We start from the raw sequence: 21,576 nt of genomic DNA, 5'->3' as shown, positions 1-21,576 counted from the left end.
ATAAATTCCTTGCTTGTGGGCTATTGGTCCCCACCAGTTCGCCATGTAACACCCCAATCCTCTCAGTAATGAAAAAAGACGGAACCTAGCGAATGGTTCAGGATCTACAGATCATAAATGAAGCTGTAGTCCCCCTCCATCCCACAGTACCCAATCCCTATGTAATCTTGGGAGAAATCCCACCCAGTGCCAAGTGGTTTACAGTCTTGGATCTCAAAGATGCATTTGTTTTGCACACCACTGGCTAAAGAATCCCAATACCTTTTTGCCTTTGAGCGGGAGGCCCCAGGAGAAAAACACCAACAGATGACTTGGACAGTATTACCTCAGGAGTTCAGAGATAGCCCCCACCTGTTTGAACAGGCCCTTAGCCGGGATCTCCTAGATCTGGACCTGGGACCTAATGGGAAAATATTACAATACGTAGATGACCTACTAATCTGCTCTCCAGATGAGAAAAGTGCCCAAGAACATGAAATTCAGGTTCTAAACTTCTTGGCAGAAAGGTGATATAGTCTCCCGTGCTAAGGCACAGATGGTCAAGACAAAGGTCACTTACCTGGGAGTTCAGATTACACACGGGTCCAGGAGGCTGTCCTCTGATCGGATACAAGGAATCCTCCAGTTTCCCTCCCCCACGACTCGAAAACAATTGTGAGCTTTCCTGGGGCTAACTGGTTATTGTAGAATCTGTATACCCAACTACGGTCTAATTGCCCAGCCCTTATATGAAAACTTACAGGGATGAGATGATTCAATCCCACTGATGTGGGGAACTCCTCAAAAGAAGGCAGAGGCTACACTAAAACAGGCCTTAACTCAGGCACCTGCCTTGAGGTTGCCAGACCCAGAAAAATCATTCCAACTTTATGTCCATGAAAGAGAGGGAATAGTCTTGGGAGTGTTAACTCAAAGGTTGGGATCTGAGCCCCAGCCTGTAGCTTACTTATCCAAGAGGCTCGATCCAACTACCTGAGGTTGGCCCCCCTGCCTTCGAAATCTTGCAGCTATTGCAATCATGATAGAAGATGCTTTAAAACTCTCCTTTGGGGGCAAACTAACTATTTTTACCAGCCACCAAGTAAACAACTCCTAAACAGGAGAAGCCATTTATGGATGTCTGATCAAAGAATCCTCAGATATCAAGTAATGCTGATGGAAAATCCAGGCCTCACTATATCCCCTTGTGAGGTTCTTAACCCAGCCACCCTCCTACCTACCCTTGAGGGCTCTCTCCCCTTTCACTCTTGTCTAGAAACCTTGGACCACTGGACAAAACCCCGAGAGGGATTGTCAGAAGATCCTCTGACCAATCCTGAGGAAATCTGGTACATTGATGGAAACAGCTTTGTCTTGGATGGAAAAAGAGCTGGGTATGCAGTAGTCTCCAATTTTGAGACCACAGAGGCTAAGCCTCTGCCACCAGGTACTTCAGCCCAATTAGCTGAGCTCATAGCCCTGACTCGAGCTTTAGAGCTGGGAAAAGGAAAAAGAGTAGCCATTTACACTGACTCCAAGTATGCCTTTCTGGTGCTACATGCACATGCGGATATTTGGAAAGAAAGGGGCTACTTGACCACCCGAGGGTCCCCAATCAAATATGGTGATCAGATTCTTCAACTCTTGGAGGCAGTCCATCTGCCCACTAAGGTTTCAGTCTCCCATTGTAAAGGACACCAAAAAAGGAACACGGAAGTGGCACGAGGGAACCAAGCAGCTGATCAGGCAGCTAGGAGAGCAGCATTACAGAACCATGACCTAATAGGGATTGCCACCTTAGTTCCACAGACTCATTTGCCAGAAACTCCTTCATATACTGAAGGTGAGACTCTTAAAGCTAAGAGCGAGGGCTTTCAAGAAGATCATATGGGGTGGTTCCAAAAGGAGGGACTCCTTTTTCTGCCTGGGAACCTCCAATGGAAGTTGGTTAACTCCTTACATGCCATTACTCATTTAGGAGAAAAGGCCCTCCAAAGATTACTAGAAAGGTCCTTCAGAGGAACAGGCCTCCAAACAGCTATAAGACAGGTGGTCTCCTCTTGTCCCACTTGCCAGTTAAACAACCCCCAAGGAGCTCGAAGACCGTAGCTGGCCCAGCCCGTCCAACGACGTGGGGCCCACCCAGGAGAGGACTGGCAGATGGACTTCACCCAGATGCCAGTTTCTCAAGGGTATAAATACCTATTAGCTTTGATAGATACAGTCACAGGATAGATTGAAGGCTTTCCCATCTGGACTGAGAAGGCTGAGGAGGTGGTAAAAAAACTGCTCCATGAAATCATTCCAAGATTTGGTCTGCCCAGGTCATTACAGAGTGACAATGGGACATTACTTACTTCTAAGGTCACCCAAGGAGTCTCGAAAGCATTGGGCATTACTTATTATCTCCATTGTGCCTGGAGGCCTCAATCTTCAGGAAAAGTAGAAAGAGCCAATCAATTCTTAAAATCAGTGATAAAAAAGACAACCCAAGAGACCTCCCTGGGATGGAAGGAGGCTTTACCAACAATAGCTCTCCTCTGCACCCGCACTGCCCCTAAGGGACAGGTTGGTCTTAGTCCTTATGAGATGCTATATGGGAGACCTTTTGTTTATGTCAATGCCCTCTTCCTAGATCCAGAGGTTCAGACCCTCCAGTCTTATACCATGGCCATTGGGCAATTCCAACAGGATATATGCTTGTGGGGTATGAACCAGGACCCAAAAGATTCTAAGGAGTCACCACTATATGCTCCAGGGACTCAAGTGCTAATTAAAGTCTGGAAAGATGGGTCCCCAAAGGCTCAACTCCAGCCCACATGGAAGGGCCCCTACCCTGTAATACTTTCTACCCCCACAGCAGTCAAGGTACCAGGACATGACTCCTGGATTCACTACTCACGAGTCAAGCCGTGGAAGACAACAGAAGAGGACACTCGATACACCTGTGAGCCCCTGGGAGATCTCAGATACCTATTTAGAACTACCAATGAGTGTCATTCTAATGAACACCCCCAAAATCTGATTTCTGGGGACAACATTTCTCAGGATAACTCTAAAGAGCCAACACAGCCTGACAGAGACTGTACTCCAAAACAGACAGAAGATAGATCTTCTGATCCCTGAACAAGGAGGGACTTGAGCCATCCTGGCCATGTGAATTTAAAATTGACCAATGTCCCTACTAGTCCTTGTTATGCTATATTGATGATACTTATGATTATTCCATGTACTGTCAATTGTCTAACCTGTTCTGTCTCTGTCCAGGTCAACCAGCTACAACATGCAGTGCCAGTTCAACAAAGATATAAAACTACAGCCGACCACAGAAAATATCACACACCCTTGGACACCGCTATAAGGACTCTGAGGATTGAGACTAGCAAGAGGGGGAGGCCCAATACCCCTCACCATCCCAGTTCAACAGGAAGTAGCCAGAAAGACCTCGATGCCCCTATTCCCAAAGAATTGGGCCTCCCATCTCTTGGCAGGGGGGAATGTTAGGTAGGTAGAATAGGGAAAAGGAGTCCAAAATGGCGGTGGCTAAAAGACAAGGAAGGTCAAAGGAAGGTCCAAGGACCAGAGTGAAGACTTCAGGCAGAACAAATAGCACTTCTGGCTAAGCCCAATTTGCATAGGGCAGGCCCAGGTGGAGGAAAAAAACATATAAGAGGAGGAGCCAAAGCGCTTTCTCACGGACTCTCTCTCTCCTACGTGCGTGCGCTCTTTCTGTCTCTCCCTCTCTCTCTCTGTCTCTCCCCCCCACCCCCCTGCGCACTCCTCCACTTTCTTCTCTTCAAGTCTTTGGGTTGGCATGCCCTCACACTTTGAGGATGGATTCTCCTGCTATCTTCTAAATAAAATAGAGCTGTAACACTAATTTGCCTAAGAGCTATAACACGGTTTGTCCAAGACCCGAGAGCTGTGGCGCCAAGGGCTTTAATGTCCGTCGCTCCAAATCTTTGTTGTGACGAGACAAAGAACGGAGGAACATATACTCGCGTGACACAACCATCCTTGAAATCTTCAACCATCCTTGAAGATTGAGGAGAGAAGAATCCCTCAATCTTCTTTAACTATGGAAACTAGGACTAAACCTAATACTTTCCTACAGGTTTAACTAGGGCATTTTATAAAGAAAAAGAAAACCCACCATTTTTACATCTAGTTTGTCTTTTAAAAAGTATCAAACTGTTTTCCTGATCTGGTTAAGATTTACTGCATATGGTTACCATGTTGTCATATGTTAGGGTAAACTGAAGTCAAAAAAATTAACACTTCGGTTTTTTCTTCATTCAACTGCACATTGGAGGAAAAAAACTGATATAAAAGACCATTATCTCCAGAGCGCTCCTACCAAATTTGATTTGGCAATCTTTTGGCATGATTCGAATGATTTCAGTAGGAGCTTTGTTTAATGAGCACACACGGTGAAAAGTCGAAAAGGTTCTGTGTGGGTCAGAAGGAAGATGTTTTCCCTGAGACTCAGCCAACTCTCTTTTCTAAAGCCTTTCTTGCCCATGGGCCAAGCTTTCAGACTGCTGCTCAGTTCCATTTCTGGCCACCAGGTGGCACCAGAATCAGGTAAGAGGAAACCGGCTTAACGGGTCTTAACGTGATTTTGATGTAAACCTTTAATACTTTGTAAAGATAACTCATTTATTTTTATCTAGAAATCAGTGGACTTCTGCCACTTGTTCTTTCGTGTGGTATGGGCTACGGGAAAGGGTGGGTTAAGACATGTATAACTCATTCTTTCACCTCCTGCCCACTGTCGTCTGGTCAGCTGTTGTTTTAGGAGCATTTCTTTGTACTGCAGCAGCCACCAACAGCAGGGAAACTTCTGGACTCCGCACTGTCAGACCTCCCTGCAAGCTCAAATGGATCTGTGACCACATCCTGTCAAAAGACAAACCAAGACGAAAGGATACGTTAAAGATGTTTTGACAGACACTAACATTTCAGCTGGACTTAACGCTTATTTCCTACAAGGAGGACAAAATTGTACAGTTCTGTGGGGTCCGGGACTCACTTATCAAGGTGGCTGTCTTTTCCTGAAGTTTCTAATCAAGTTATCACTATTTTCAAGGTAGACTTCATTTAAAGCTTCTAAAAGGTCCCTTTTGGGCCAGAAGAGTGGATTTTGCTTTATTCCATGGGATTCCCGTTTGTTTGTGCCTTTTACCTTTTTAGAACTGAGCTACTGACATGCTGGATCTTCTTCTCTTCTCTTACTCTAATCTCTAGAAACGTGTGCAAGAGAAGAAGGGAAGTCCCAGATACTAGGGCCCTCGTTAGCAACTGCTGATATTCAGATGTTGAGATTGCCAACCACAACCAGTAAGATTTCAGGGCAGAGTAAGTGGAACTTTCAAAAGACAAGACAGCAGTCTTTATTTTTCCTCCTTTCACCTTCTAATGAGATACCTCTACCAGCAGTCCCAACAGTCAGAGAAAAAACAGGCACAAGACTGCACATCAAGAATATGCTCAAGCCACCTTATTAATGAAAGTGAATTCATTAAACATGATCTTGCTGCTACTGCTGCTAAGTCGCTTCAGTCGTGTCCGACTCTGTGCGACCCCATAGATGGTAGCCCACCAGGCTCCTGGGATTCTCCAGGCAAGAACACTGGAGTGGGTTGCCATTTCCTTCTCCAATGCATGAAGGTGAAAAGTGAAAGTGAATTCGGTCAGTCGTGTCCGACTCTAGCAACCCCACGGACTGCAGCCTACCAGGCTCCTCCGTCCATGGGATTTTCTAGGCAAAAGTACTGGAATGGGGTGCCATAGATCTTACACTCTTATTATTTGTTGGTGGGTTGCAACCTACAAGTTATTTGTTTATAACTACAAACAGAAAGATTGGAGAAGGAAATGGCAACCCACTATAGTGTTCTTGCCTGGGGAACCCCAGGGATGGGGGAGCCTGGTGGGCTGTCGTCTCTGGGGTCGCACAGAGTCGGACATGACTGAAGCAACTTAGCGGCAGTGGCTGCGGCGGCAAACAGAAAGATGTACAAGTAATATCAGTACCACTTCCAAATGTCTGCAACCAGCCCGAAAAGCTCTCAAAACTTGAAGGAACTAGAAGGTGGGACACCCTGACAAGCAGTCCTTTCCAGCACTAACTGTGCTTGTGTGAACAGTATAGATATGGAGAGCTAGTGCAGCATACTGGTTAAGAATGTCAGCTCCAGAAACAGATGTGGGTTCAGATTTACTCCTTTCTAGCTGTGTGACCTTGGATCAGCAAATTAATCTCTCTGAGCCTGTTTCTTCATTTGTAAAATGAAGAAAAGGAGTATTATGAGGACTAAATGATGAGGTGCCTTCAACATATTAACTGTTTGATAAAGATGAGGTCCTCTAGACTACAACCAAAATCACTGTAGACGGTGATTGCAGCCATGAAATTAGAAGACGCTTGCTCCTTAGGAGAAAAGCTATGACAAACCTAGACAGTGTATTAAAAAGCAGAGACAGCACTTTGCCAACAGTGGTCTGTACAGTCCAAGTTATAGTTTTTCCAATAGTCATGTATGGATGTGAGAGTTGGACCATAAAGAAGGCTGAGCGCTGAAGTGCTGATGCTTTCAAATTGTGGTGCTGGAGAAGACTCTTGAGAGTTCCCAGGACAGCAAGATCAAACAAGTCAATCCTAAAGGTAGTCAATCCTGAATATTCATTGGAAGGATGGATGCTGAAGCTGAAGCTCCAATTCTTTGGCTACCTGATTTGAAGAGCCAATTCAATGGAGAAAGACCCTGATACTGGGAAAGACTGAGGACAGGAGGAGAAGGGGGCAAGAGAGGGTGAGACGGCTGGATGGCATCACTGACTCAATGCACATGAGTTTAAGCAAACTCCGGGAGATAGTGAAAGACATGGAAGCCTGGCGTGCTGCAGTCCATGGGGTGGCAAAGAGTCAGACACAACTCAGTGACTGAACAACAGCAATGACTGTTTTCATGTGATTACTCCCACGACTATTAACTAGAGCAAGACAGGACATAGCACACATCCTATCTGCATCACTATAGATGCTGCAGGGTTTTAATAGTTCTTTTAAATAGCAAAATACACTTTGCTTGTCAGGATTAAAGAAGGAGGAGGAGGAGAAGAAAAAAGAAAAACTAGGACTCTCAAAAACACTCATTATGGAAAAAAAAAAAAAAAAAAAACAGTCATTATGGAGTCAAGTCCCAGAAAGAAGCAGTACTTTGATTCTTCTACTGAGCCAACTGATAGGATGACAGAAATACGAGCAATTCCCCACATGCCTCCTGCCTCTGGTTCTCAGGAATCTATCACAAAGGTCTTCCATAAAAAAGATAAGAATGTCCTCCTCCGAAAGCCCAAGGTTGTATTTCTAGGACACACAGCTGCTTCATTCTTCAAATCTTCCTTCAGCGTCAATTAGTCCCATTTCAGACATGGAACTGACGGCACACCCGCAAGCTGAAAGAAGTACGGCGAGAGAGATGGGAGATGGTTCTGACAAACCAGTTCAAACACGTAGAAAGCTGCATTCCTGCTAGAGGTCAGGCATCCTCCTGCACATGAGGTGCTGGAGAGCTCTGCTGCCAAAAAATTCTCTCCTGCAGAAGCAAACGCATCTAACTACAGTTTCCCAGCCAGACTGGGCTGGGGGAAAGATTCTGTTTACTTGTAACTAATTCTCTGACAGCCTTCAGAACTACGATTCAGGAAGCCAAGTAAAGGAGACTAGAATGATGAAAGTATTTCCAGATAAACACTGATCTTGATCAGCAAGATTTTGTTATCAGTGAACGACCAAGAATTTCAAAAGACCAGTAACACATTCATGAAATGCAATGGACTGATAAGTCAGAATTCAAATTTCTCTACTTTTCCCTCTAAAGTTCTTTTTCCCTCAAAAGTAGAGTGCTCAAGAATCAAATAAAGCAAAAAAAAAAATGAATAAAATCACTTTTTACCTCTAGAGATGGCTTCTACACTTAGCTCAGATTATGCCACCAGGGAATTCCCTAATAAGCTTCACTCTTAAAAGACTGCCTGGGGACTTCCCTGGTGGATAAGAGTCCACCCGCCACTGCAGGGCCATGGGTTTGATCCCTGATCCAGGAAGATCCCACATGCCTCGGAGCAACTATGCCCATGCGCCACAACTACTGGGCCCACACTCTAGAGCCTGGGAGCTGCAACTGCTGAAGCCCATGTACCTTCCAGCCTGTGCTCCACAACACGAGAAGACCACGCACCAAACCAGAGTAGCCCCCCTCGCCGCAGCTAGAGAAAGCCTGTGCAGAGCAACAAAGACCCAGCAAGGCCAAATAAAGAAAGACTGCTTGGGAATTCCCTGGCAGTCCAGCAGTCAGGACTCAGTGCTCACTGCTGGAGCCCGGGGTTCAATTTCTGGTTCCGGAACTACGATCCCACAAGCACTGAGGGAAGAAAAAAAAAAAAGACTGCGAGGTAACAAAAGGTGGAGGAAAAGGCACAAGAGTTACTTGTGTATCAATGTTGTTGCCCCATGCATCTAAAATTTCTACAAAATATAAACAGCAGAAAAGTAAAATTTTTGAAGATTATAGAAATTCTGAGCCAGGAGAAAGGGTACATGAGAGAATGATGAAAGAATCCTGCAAAGAGGGTCAGAATTCAAACACACAGAACACAGTTCCAAGATACCCAGAAACTTCAGTTCAGTTCAGTTCAGTCACTCAGTCGTGTCCGACTCTTTGCGACCTCAAGAACCACAGCACGCCAGGCCTCCCTGTCCATCACCAACTCCCGGAGTCCACCCAAACCCATGTCCATCGAGTCGGTGATGCCATCCAATCATCTCATCCTCTGTTGTCCCCTTCTCCTCCTGCCCTCAATCCTTCCCAGCATCAGGGTCTTTTCCAATGAGTCAGCTCTTCACATCAGGTGGCCAAAGTACTGGAGTTTCAGCTTCAACATCAGATCTTCCAATGAACACCCAGGACTGATCTCCTTTAGGATGGACTGGTTGGATCTTAGTCTTTAGTTGGACCAAGAATCTTAGCAAATACAAATCCATAACCATAACCACCTCTGTTTCTTGGGTATGTTATTACTTGCCAGGCGTTGCCTAACATTTACATGTATCATTCCATTTGACTTTTATAATCTGAGGGGAAAAGGGATTATTATCTTGCCATTAAACATGAGGAAACAGAGGGTTTGAGGAGTTTAGGTAAGGAATCCAAGATTACACATAGGCGGCAGAGCCGAGATGTGTACTTAGTCTATCGTGTACATATACCACCATCCTGCCCCAGAAAGAGCAGGAGCTTCTTTTGCTGGGCAGGACTCTGGTGCAGGTTAGAAGTTCTGTCAGACAAAAAAGACTTGAAATCCATCACTAAGCCTGTTCTAAATAATAGAATATTATAAATTAACAAATGGATTAATAATTATAAGAGCATGAATGGGGGAAAGGTAAAAATAAATAAGAGAAAGATGCCACTATCTGTTACCACACCCTATCCACCTTCTTCATAGGGAGGTTGTGAGAGGTGACTGGAGATAACTTGTGATAAAATGCTTTTTAAAATGCGACACCAATATTTCAGTTACTAGAATAATTTTTAAATAAGAATCTAAAATATTTTAGAAAATATTCATTTTAGAATATGCTGGAATACTGGCTCAAATACTTCACACTAATGAAGAATGGCTACAATCAAAACAGAAAATAACAACTGTTGGCAAGGATGCAGAGAAATGGGAACCCTTGCACATTGCTGGGAGGATTGTAAACTGGCGGAGCCACTGTAGGACACAGTTTGGTGACTTCAGAAAGTTAAATGGAGAATTACCACATGACCCAACAATTCCACTCCCAGATACAGACCCAAAAGGATTCAAAACAACCACTCAAACAAGTACATGAGGCACATAGACATGCATAGTCACAGCAACATTACAATAGCCAAAAAGTGGAAACAACCTAAACGTCTCTCAACTGACGAATGGACTAAAAAGAAAAAACTGTGGTATAGCCATATAAGGGACTATTATCGAGCTATGAAAAGGGATGAAATACTGCTATAATGGATAAACCCTGAAAACATTACATTAAGTAAAAGAAGCCAGACAGAGAAGGTCACAAAGTATTTTATGATTCCACTTTTACGAAATGTCCAGAAAAAGCAAATCCAGAGACAAGAAAACAGATTAGTTACTGCCAGGGATCAGGGAGGGGAGGACTGGGGATTAGCGCTTAATGGGAACAGGATTTACTCTGGGGGATGATGAAAGCTTTCTGGCACTAGACAGTGGTAATGGTTGTACGACATTATAAACAGACTAAAAGCTACTAAATTGTACAGATTAAAATGGTTAAAAAAATTGGTTAAAATAGTGAATTTTATGTTATGCCAAGTTTACCTCAAGTTTTAAAAAGCACTAAAAGAAAACAAGTAAATTTATAATGTTCACAAAGAGCAGATCTTTCTAATGGTAACACCAGAGCCAGATACCATAAAGGAAATAAAAACTGCATAAAAACTGAAAACATCTATTCAGGACAAAAAGCAAATAAAAAGGGGAATTCCCCTGTGGTCCAGTTGTTAAGACTCTATGCTTCCACTGCAAGGGGCATGGGTTCAATCCCTGCCCAGGGAACGAAGGTCCAACATGCCATGTGGCACAACAACAAAAAAAGCAAATGAAAAGGTAAATGAGCAAAAATTTGCAACATAGTAATAAACAAAGTCTTATATTACATAGGAAGTTCACAACAGATGAAATGTAAATGGTCAATAAACATAACCAAAAAGTTCAATGTACATAAAATAAACAAATTATATTCTGCTTATCAGACAAACAAAGATTTTTTTTAAGTTGTTGTTCAGTCACTCAGTCATGTCTGACTCCTTGTGATCCCATGAACTGTAGCATGCCAGGCTTCCCTGTCCTTCACTATCTCCTGGAGTTTGCTCAAACTCATGTCCATTGAATCGATGATGCCGTCCAACCATCATCTTTTTAAAAAAGTAATAACCATATTAGTAAGGATACAGGGAAAAGGTATTCTCATAGATAGCAGCAGGCATGTAGGCTGGTACCATCTTTCTGACTATTCACATAAAAAGGTCTGTTGTTGCTGTTTTGTCACTAAGTTGTGTCCAATTCCTTGCGACCCCGTGGACCGTAGCCCTCCAGGCTCCTCTGTTGGTGAGATTCCCCAGGCAAGAATACTGGAGTGGGTTGCCATTTCCTTCTCCAGGGGATCTTCCTGACCCAGGGATCGAACCCACGCCTCTTGTATCTCCTGCATTGGCAGCGGATTCTTTACTGCTGAGCCACCACAGAAGCCCACATTAAAAGGTGTATGTATATATGTATACTTTGCATAATTTCTTCCCAAGGTAGCTCTTAATCTTTTTTGTATCTGTACCTCTTTGGAAACCTGATGAAAGTAACAGACTCTTTGCCAAGAAAATACACATACAATTTTAAGGGGTTTGTGGATGCTTCAAAGTCCATTGATGGAAATACCAAGTCAGCATTGGAAAAATGAAGTTATGAAGTTAAATCATTTTATAGGTACAAAAATACTAGAAATAAGTTATGATGGCCAACTAAAAGAATAATGATTTGTTTCTTTAGCAGTCTGTGGTGATCTTAACAATTTTTTAAATGGTTCTCCGTTTGAGGTTAGGGAATTAAAAGCCAAGCCAACCTTTACTTCTAAAGCAGTATAGGCTCCACATGTTGGGAACTTCTCTCCATCTGGCCCGATCAGAAAATCTTGGGCAAATCGTGAATTCTTCAAGATAGCCACTGTTTCTTCATCTACTTCAACAACTTCATCTTTCTGAAGGGAAGCATGAAAGACATTCTTAGAGATGCCACTTTCGTCTGAATAGAAGAAAAACACCCTGAAGGGTTCTTCTATCTACTACTATCAAGAAGCATCTCAAGATAAAACACCACACCTTTTGACACAGTATTTTCTCACGTTCAGACCCTGCTGCTAGTAGCTTCATGCTTATTTCTCCATGGAATTGACCAGTGTCATTATTAGTTTTCCTTTGGTGGCAACACCAAAAAAAAAAAGGACACTCATTGCTCCAGTGTCTAGTTTCTGCTCAGAAGCAAATGTAGAAAACCACTGCTCTCCGAGTTTCACCTTATTTGTTGCTAAAATAAGGTCTTTGGACTAATGGCTTTTCTGGTATGTTTCCTTGAGTCCCAGTGTGCCTGGGACATGCGTGAAGGGTCCACGCCTTGGGAACCAGGAGTTAGCACAGGAGATTCTGAGCTGTCCAGTCTCTGCTCCTGTCCGATAAATTCTGCTTGTATCCCTTCAGATACTGGGGTTACATAAGGCAAGGACCTACACATAGTTAAGTATTGGTCTTTTAAATAAAATTGTGGGCCTCCCTGATAGCTCAGCTGGTAAAGAATCTGCGTGCTTTTGCTGAAAAAAAAAAAAAATTCTGGGGGCAAGTAGAGGGTGGGCAGATTGTCTGACGGGGATCAAAAGATACAAACTCTCAGTTATAAAATAAATACCTCATGAGGCTGTAATGTATAGCATAGTGACTGTAGTTAATGATACTGTTTTATATATCTGAAAGTAGCTGAGAAAGATTCCAAAATTTCTCATCATAAGAAAAAAAAAATTTGTAACTACGTATGGTAATGGACATTAACTGTAGACTTACTGGATGATCATTTTGCAATATACACAAATTTTAAATCACTGTGTTTTATACCTAAAGTTAATATAGTGTTATGTGCCAACTATGTCTCAATAAAAAATAATTCTGCCATTAGAAATGTTTTTTTGAAAGCCACTAGACCAGAGTGATGATTTTACTGATTCTGTGGCTCTACTGAGCAGGCAGGTGGCAGTGTGTCAGTGAAAAAGCATTAACGGCTCTGTGGCACCAGGAGTATTTAAGAAATCTGAAAATGCTATCTAGACCAAAACATCAGAGTAGGGAAACAGTTAAGTTCTTCCACCTTTGAAACAAATAATGACTGTATCTTCTATTTACTGAGTTCCCAGTACCAATGTTTTATTACAGCATTGCTAATCCTTATAGAAAATCTGCCACATAGTATTATTATTATCCCTACTTTTACAGTGGAGCAAACTGTTTCTCAAACAATTTTGGTGGCATATTCAAGTTTACTCAAGTAATAAATAAATGACAGAACTAGAATTTGAAACCAGCTATCTAGATCCAAAGCCTGTACTTACCTGTTTTGAAAAAACAAAACCTACTCTAAAAAGAGGAGTAGCAATATCAGCGTCATCATTAAACACGAACAATTCCTTAATCCCAAAATAACAATTAAACAACTGAAATATTGTTGCTCAGTACTCTCACAGTTTTCCATCTTTATAATACCATGACTCTGATGTATGAATGACGTTTCATAGAAAAGTTTTTAAGGTAATGATATTTGGTTACGTAAGAGAACATTCTATTCTTAGGAGATGTATGCTGAAATATTTAAAGGTAAAATGTCATGATATCTGCAACTTACATTTTAATGGTTTAGCAAGTATATATATATATATATATATTTGTTGTTATTTAGTCAAGTCGTGTCTGACTCTTTTTCGACACCGTGGGCTGTAGCCCGCCAGGCTCCTCTGTCCATGGGATTTCCCAGGCAAGAATACTGGAGTCAGTTGGCATTTTCTTCTCCAGGGGATCTTCTTGACCCAGGGCTCGAACCTGGGCCTCCTACGTTGCAGGCAGATTCTTACCACTCAGTCACCAGGGGAGCCCACAAGTATGTGTGTGTGTTTGTGTGTGTGTATATAGACAGACACACAGACACATACACATATACCAAGACCAGAAAAGTGAGAAGCAATGCAAGATTAAGAAAAGGTTTGTGGAGCAAAAGTAAGAAGAGGAAGAATGCTGGAAGTCATGGAAATCTTTAGTTACCTTAAATGTGAAATTTGCATCAAATATTAGTTCTTTTTCATGTCCTCTGATTCCTCCATTGTAAATAACTTGGCATTTTTGGGTTGGTCCTGTCTTAGGGAGTTTGAAGAGGCGAAATGTTGCAGAAACAAAACGGCAGTCGCCTAAAAACAGAATATACTCATGGTTTGTCCCAGCACTGCAGTGGTTATTGCTCTGCTCAACAGATGAAGACTTAAATATTATAAAGATGGTATCTTCTTTGCATGCCATCAATCATCTTTCTGGGCACATGACTCTATTTACTGCATAACTTCAAAGTGCTTTATTAAACACCAAACTTTGGGAAGCTGCCATTAAAGGGGAGATAAGACAGAGATTTCCAGATGACACAGTCTCCTTCAGTGAGACTCACTGAGGAGATACTTGCTAATCACCAAATCAGAACCATTCAGGTTGGAGTTACAACAGTCCCTGCCACTGTTTCTTACCGATCACGTTTTCCAGCTCCTTGTTTTGAACTGTAATGAAATTGGCAGTGACCAAACGTGGAGGGCAGAACCCAACTTTTTTGGCAAGGATAGAAAGGTCCTTCCAGTACAAAGCACCACCCAGGCACTCACCTAAAAAAAGAAAAATCACAGATCAACCAATACAACTAGATATTAGGGAGTTATTCTTCTGGTATAATTGATTAGGCTATGGTATTACTTAGAACACAGGTCCTAGAAAAATAGAAGAAGCTGAGAGTCCCCCAAGGTCTAGAAAATCCAAGTGAAGGCTGGATATGCTAGCTAAATGGTTCTATCAATCATAATATCCATGCATATATTAGGTCACATTCTGAAAAATACTATGTTATGTGAGTAAAAATATACAAGAAAAATTACAAAACTGCCGCTTAGTTCCAGATTAACCTTATAACAATCTGCTACTAGAACAGTAATTACTATTAACGTTCATAAGGCATTTACAGATTTCAAGTTCATTACATCAACAAATTAGAAACAAACTAAATCATTACCAAGAAAGAAATGGCCAAATAAAATATGGTTCAGCTGTACAATATAATTGTATGATACACTTTTAAATATTTTTAAAAATTTTAGGCTTAGGAAATATGCTAAACAAAACTGGAATACTAAAGTCTATATGCAGCATATTCCCAAAATTTTTACACTCACCCACAGGGAAAAAAGCAAACCTAAAAGTGTATATACTAAACTATCAAAAGAGTTACATGTTTAGTAGTAATTTTTTCTTTTTGTATTTTCCGACTTTTTTTTTGGCCACTCCACTCAGCTTTTGGGATCTCAGTTCCCTGATGGGGGATCAACCCTGCACCCACTGCATTGACAGCACAGAGTCTTAACCACTGGATTTCCAGGGAAGTCCCAACAATATCTATTTCTTACTGTATAATAAGAAAAAAGTTAACATAATTTATTTTAAAAGAACTTTTGATTTCATAGCCAAACCGACCAAACACATGCCATTTATCTCCTCAATGTCCAGAAACTCCATGAAAATGACACTCAACAGATCAGCAACAGAATAATGATGAAAATACAGGGAATTAAGGACGCATCATCTCTGGAGCAACTGGCGTCATTTCCACACTAGAGCTTTTAAAAGAATTTTTCACACACATTATTCCATTCAATCTTCATGACAGCCCTATGAGGCAGACTGAATTATTACCTACATTTTATAGTTAGGAAGTCATGATTCAAAGAGCATAATTAAATTGCCCAAGGTCTTATCAGAGTTGAGTGTCAGAGGAGGAAAAGAACCTACGCCTGTTACCTAAAGGCATGTGTTCCCACAGCACAAAGCCTCACCCTGGACATCAGCAGGATGGAATGCTGTACTTGAACGAGTATCTGCCTCAAAACAAAACAAAACACAAACACCTACCCCATAAAACCTTGTGTGTCCTGATTTCTTCTGGCAATTCAAGGCTAGCATAGACGTCACTGAAATATAGCTCCCCACCATACTGAAACAGAATTAATCCAAACAAGGTTAAAGATTACATTAGTCCCTGATAGCAAAGAAAGGCATGAGGGGATAAAATCAAGTTTTAAAAAAACAACAGAAGTTCCTGAGTTGACCCTTTTTGAACAAATAACTACTTGGCTCCCTCTCTAGTTACAATCAATAGCAAACTGCCAAGATTTTTTTTCAGTGCCTCAGTCAGTCAGTTCAGTCACTCAGTGTCCAACTCTTTGAGACCCCATGAATCGCAGCACGCCAGGCCTCCCTGTCCATCACCAACTCCCGCAGTTCACCCAAACTCATGTCCATTGAGTCAGTGATGCCATCCAGCCATCTCTTCCTCTGTTGTCCCCTTCTCCTCCTGCCCCCAATCCCTCCCAGCATCAGGGTCTTTTCCAGTGAGTCAACTCTTCGCATGAGGTGGCCAAGGTATTGGAGTTTCAGCTTTAGCATCATTCCTTCCAATGAACACCCAGGACTGATGATCTTTAGGATGGACTAGTTGGACCTCCTTGCAGTCCAAGGGACTCTCAAGAGTATTCTCCAATACCACAGCTCAAAAGCATCAATTCTTTGGCGCTCAGCTTTCTTCACAGTCCAACTCTCACATCCATACATGACCACTGGAAAAACCACAGCCTTGACAGGACAGACCTATCTGGCAAAATGTCTCTGCTTTTGAATATGCTATCTAGGTTGGTCATAACTTTCCTTCCAAGGAGTAAGCGTCTTTTAATTTCATGGCTATAGTCACCATCTGCCGTGATTTTGGAGACCCCAAAAATAAAGTCAGCCACTGTTTCCACTGTTTCCACTGTTTCCCCATCTATTACCCATGAAGTGATGGAACCAGATGCCATGATCTTTGTTTTCTGAATGTTGAGCTTTAAGCCAACTTTTTCACTCTCCACTTTCACTTTCAACAAGAGGCTTTTTAGTTCCTCTTCACTTTCTGCCATAAGGGTGGTGTCATCTGCACATCTGAGGTTATTGATATTTCTTCCGGCAATCTTGATTCCAGCTTCTGCTTCTTCCAGCCCAGCCCAGCGTTTCTCATGATGTACTCTGCATAGAAGTTAAATAAGCAGGGTGACAATATACAGCCTTGACGTACTCCTTCTCCTATTTGGAACCAGTCTGTTGTTCCATGTCCAGTTCTAACTGTTGCTTCCTGACCTGCATATAGGTTTCTCAAGAGGCAGGTCAGGTGGTCTGGTATTCCCATCTCTTTCAGAATTTTTCACAGTTTATTGTGATCCACACAGTCAAAGGTTTTGGCATAGTCAATAAAGCAGAAAGGGATGGTTTTCTGGAACTCTATTGCTTTTTTGATGATCCAGCGGATGTTGGCAATTTGATCTCTGGTTCCTCTGCCTTTTCTAAAACCAGCTTGAACATCTGGAAGTTCACGGTTCACGTATTGCTGAAGCCTGGCATGGAGAATTTTGAGCATTAATTACTTTACTAGTGTGTGAGATGAGTGCAGTTGTGCAGTAGTTTGAGCATTCTTTGGCACTGCCTTTCTTTGGGATTGGTCAGCTAATAGCTAATAAAATAACTTTACAAACTTAATCAATCTGAAGCAAAGCAGACCAGGCTTTCACAGAACAGACGTAAACAGTACTCATAAAGTCTCCTTCCTTAAAAATTATATAACTTTTGTAACACTTATTTATTTTTGTAATAACACATTATCTTTTTAAAACATCCTTAAAATTTCAGGCATATGCGTTATCAGGAATTTTAAGATTTTATTTAGCTAATTTCAAGAGCATGGAGGTCTAGATTCTACAGTAACGTCTCTACCTTCTACAAGTATACCCTGGTGAAAGTCATGAACTGGTCTATAGAATGGCATATTAATTAAGACACTGTTAAATCATTTCTGCATAGTGTCCAACTCTTTTCAACCCCATGGACTGTAGCCTGCCAGACTCCTCTGTCCATGGAATTCTCCAGGCAAGAATACTGAATTGGGTATCCATTCCCTTTTCCAGGGGATCTTCCCAATCCAGGGATCGTTTAAACCTGGGTCTCCTGAATTGCAGACAAAAGCCCTTGATCTCTGCAACAGTAATATAAACCAAGAATCTCAGAATCTTCTATCATGAAGAGATACATCTCATGATACATACAGAGGGTGTGGAGTGCCTGCTACTTTAAGAGAGTAGTTAGTGTAAAAGATTCACCTTCTGTAACTTCCCAACGATAATGGAATACTGATGGGTACAAAATAAGGAGCACTGAGAAACACTGTCCATACTAGGAGAGTATATTCAAAATAACCTTAGGAGTCAGTCCAAAGGTCCCCGCAGCTCTGCAGATGCTGTTCTAGGCTCCTCTACAGCAGCAAGCAGGAGGAAAAACAGTCAAAAAAGCAAATTTTAACATATTCAGTCACAATCGTGACTCTCAGATTTATCACCGTTTGCAACCTGAGAGGGAAAACAAATTCATATCTCAGGTATTCCAGTCACCCCCTCTTTCTGCCACTCTTTCTAATTTAATGGATAAATTAAGAGTTGGAGCTCTCAGCTCAAGGGGACAAGGACAGGACAGATTCCATGTGTTCTCACTGATGTTCAAAGACAGCCTATCTCCCTCTTCTCCTCACCTTTAACACTCGATATACCTCCTGCAGCACTTGCTGTTTATCAGGTACAAGGTTAATGGCACAATTGGATCTAAAAAAGAACAGAGAGAATGTCAAGCACACCTTCAGACTACTAAGACACCCTCAAATCCTTTTAGTCCCTAAAGGTGGTTCCCACCATTTTCTCAAAGCTACACCATTTTTCCCACCTCCCTCCTCTCTTCCCCACACTCAACCTTGTCCCAAGATAAGGGAGATAGAGTGTTTAGAATCTCAATAAACTGTTAGCAAGTTTGAGTGTGCAGAAAAAATTCTGAGGCATGATGTTGGCCATGCAACAAAATGACCTGGGACCAGACGCCTACTGCACAAGGCATTTCTTACACCGCATGTAAATAGGTTGAGCTCCTCAAAGGCAGCTTTGTTAAGGCTGTCACTTGGGCATGATTTGACAACTCGGAGGAAAAACAGAAACACAGAATCTTATCATTTCCCATGAAAATAATATTAAAAATAACAGATCAATGTACATTATACAAGCAGGCTCAGGAGTCTTGCTGGTCTTTTGGGCACATTCATAAACCACAGTTCAACTTAAAATCTGTTCTCTCTTAGGCTAGTGTGTTAGGTGGCTGGACTACAAGTGCTTCAGGCTAGCTCCATCCTTCTGTTAAGCCAGCCTAAGTTGACTTTCAGCCCCTAAATGAGAATCCATTCAACAAAAAGTGGTGATGTTTGTGCGTTCAATCAAGGATGCAGACCTACATAACAATATCATAACTCTCATTCTTGATTCCAGCCTCTTCCAACTTTTCTATGTAGCCATGAATAAAAGTCACATTGGGTGCCTGGAACCCATATTTTTCCATGTGATATTCAATGTACTTGTTAGCTACTTCCACCTACAGGAAGGAAAAAAATAGATTTGATAATCAACATTTTTGAATGCACTAATAATATCCTAACATTTCCTATTACTAATGGAATATACTCCCCCCAGACTATTTTAAGTAAGTAAACAAGGTTCATCTGGGCAAGGAGAATTTACTACAACATAGGACAATTCAATGAAGCATAAACCCCCTGTCTGATACATGGGTTTGATTTGAACGAAGAAAATCTTTCAGGATAAATGGTAGAAAGAAGGAAAAGATCAAACTCCATTCAGACATCATGAGACTCATATATCAGATCAAACCTCTGACTCCCTTCTCCCAGAGAGGCCCCTAAACCTCAAAGTTCTCAGCTTCCAAGTCAGGAAGCAATAATGGCAGAAATGAGCATTGCATTTAGCATCTCTCTTAAATTATCCTTGACACGTAACAAGGAAACAACTTCATCTCTAAAAATGGCAACCCACTCCAGTGTTCTTGCCTGGAGAATCCCAGGGACGGGGGAGCCTGGAGGGCTGCCGTCTCTGGGGTCACACAGATTGGACGACTGAAGTGACTTAGCAGCAGCAGTATCCCTGAAATCACCTCACCTGACCTTCTGTCATGTCTATTCCAGTGACATGTCCCTTCTCACCAACCAGCTGACTAAGAGCATAGCAATCTCTGCCACTTCCACTACCCAGGTCCAAAATCCAGCAGTTTTCCAGACACTCAGGGATGACCAGACCACAGCCATAATACCTGGAAAATAGAAAATACATACATGTGTCTATTATTTTCCCTCTAGAAACTAGAAGACATGGAACCACTAAATCATATAAATCCTTCCTCCTTCCCTCCCTCCTTTCCTTCCATCACTCATTCAATTTCTCTTCCGGTGTTTAGTCTCCCCCAATACACTGGAAGCTCCATGAAGGCTGACTATCACTGCTTTGTTACCACTGAATTGACGGGCACTGTTCCAGGTAGTAACAAATAAACCAACTAAAATATTTGTTAAGGCACTAACTGAGCATCTAATGCAGGTCCAGGACAAGCTCATTACTGAAGAAGAAAGGTAAGACAAGTGTATTTAATGGGGGAGATAAAACACAGACACAGAAAACATTTTCTATGATTTACTGAAAAACAGTGGTACAGGAAGTAAGTGCTATAGTGGTTTGGGGAAGCAGTGCTCAAGGACTGAAGACAGCTTCACAAAGTAGGTAGGACATCAGTGAGGTGTTGGACAGGCGGGATTCAGAAAGCATTCCAGATTGATAACAGCATGCCGGGCAGGCAGAAATCATCTTGGCTGCGTTGATGGTAAGAGGAAAGGAAAGGTGGGCCTAGAGTAGTCCAGGGCATCGGAGGGAGCCAAGACTGGTTAGGAAGGTAGGGCCAAACTGAACAGGTTGGAAAGTCAGGTCAAAGGAGTGTGAATGTAGCCTGTGAGTAAAGGGTTGTGCATTGTGGGGGGTGAGGGGGGATGTTTGGAGCTGGGAGGCGAGGGGGTGTCACTGGATGTTCTTCAACAGAGCAGTAAGATAATCAGTACGAGCTTTACCGATTTTATGACAGGTAAGGCAAGCCACATGGACTGGAGGAGGCAGGTTAATTCTAGTGACCTGGCATCACTATCTTTTGAGAAAGCTGCTGTCTGGGGTCTTCATGGAGGCAGCACAGAGCACTTTACCTCAAGGATACTTCCTCGTGTACATTCTGCAGGGCTTCCCGGATGTGCTGAGGGACCGGCCTGGCTGCAGTGACACAGGCATTGGTCTGGAAGTCTGCTGATTTCTTCAGCACCTGCCCATAGTAGGTCTGACCCAGGGGCCAAAGGTGGGGTGAGAGGTGGGGAAAGAAGAGCTGGTGTCCATTGGGGTAAGGCCCGCTGCACCCCACCAACCCCACTCCAACCCACTGAGGCCTGGTCGGCCTTTGCTCTCTGTAAAGCTCCAAGCCCGGAAGTGGCCCTGCCCCCACCCCAGGAATCCTGGCGGGCCAGGCCGGGCTTCCAAAGGCCTAATGTCCCCACTCAGCCGATGCTCCACCGCCACCACTGGCCCTGCTGCTGGCACCTGCACGTCCTTCCGGATCTCAGCGTCGCGCGGGGTGGCCACTGCCGGGAGGGAGAAAAGGCAGCTGAAAAGCCAGGGCGCTGAGCCCAGCGTGGAGGTGGGGGAGCACCGGGGCAGAGGGGTGGCCTAGAGCCGGAGCTCCC

At 42.7% G+C, this 21,576-nt stretch overlaps 1 protein-coding gene across 2 annotated transcripts in view; it reads right to left on the bottom strand.

Moving 5' to 3' along the window:
- Positions 1-4,595: 4,595 nt before the first annotated feature.
- AS3MT (arsenite methyltransferase) overlaps positions 4,596-21,576 on the bottom strand; it is a 35,889-nt gene continuing 18,908 nt past the window's right edge. The window contains exons 4-13 of one of the 2 annotated variants that reach the window (XM_059881795.1): positions 21,434-21,474; positions 21,049-21,176; positions 19,964-20,114; positions 19,246-19,382; positions 18,502-18,571; positions 15,807-15,888; positions 14,381-14,512; positions 13,911-14,053; positions 11,678-11,812; positions 4,596-4,878 (exon numbers count right to left, since the gene is read on the bottom strand). In XM_059881795.1, coding sequence (XP_059737778.1) covers positions 4,774-4,878; positions 11,678-11,812; positions 13,911-14,053; positions 14,381-14,512; positions 15,807-15,888; positions 18,502-18,571; positions 19,246-19,382; positions 19,964-20,114; positions 21,049-21,176; positions 21,434-21,474 — 1,124 coding nt within the window. In that variant the 3' untranslated portion in view covers positions 4,596-4,773. 2 annotated transcript variants of the gene reach the window in all.

Source organism: Bos taurus, chromosome 26 (assembly GCF_002263795.3).
Source record: "Bos taurus isolate L1 Dominette 01449 registration number 42190680 breed Hereford chromosome 26, ARS-UCD2.0, whole genome shotgun sequence".
NCBI lineage: Eukaryota > Metazoa > Chordata > Mammalia > Artiodactyla > Bovidae > Bos > Bos taurus.
The sequence above is the reverse complement of the archived record's forward strand: the minus strand, read 5'-3'. Positions and strand labels throughout refer to the sequence as shown.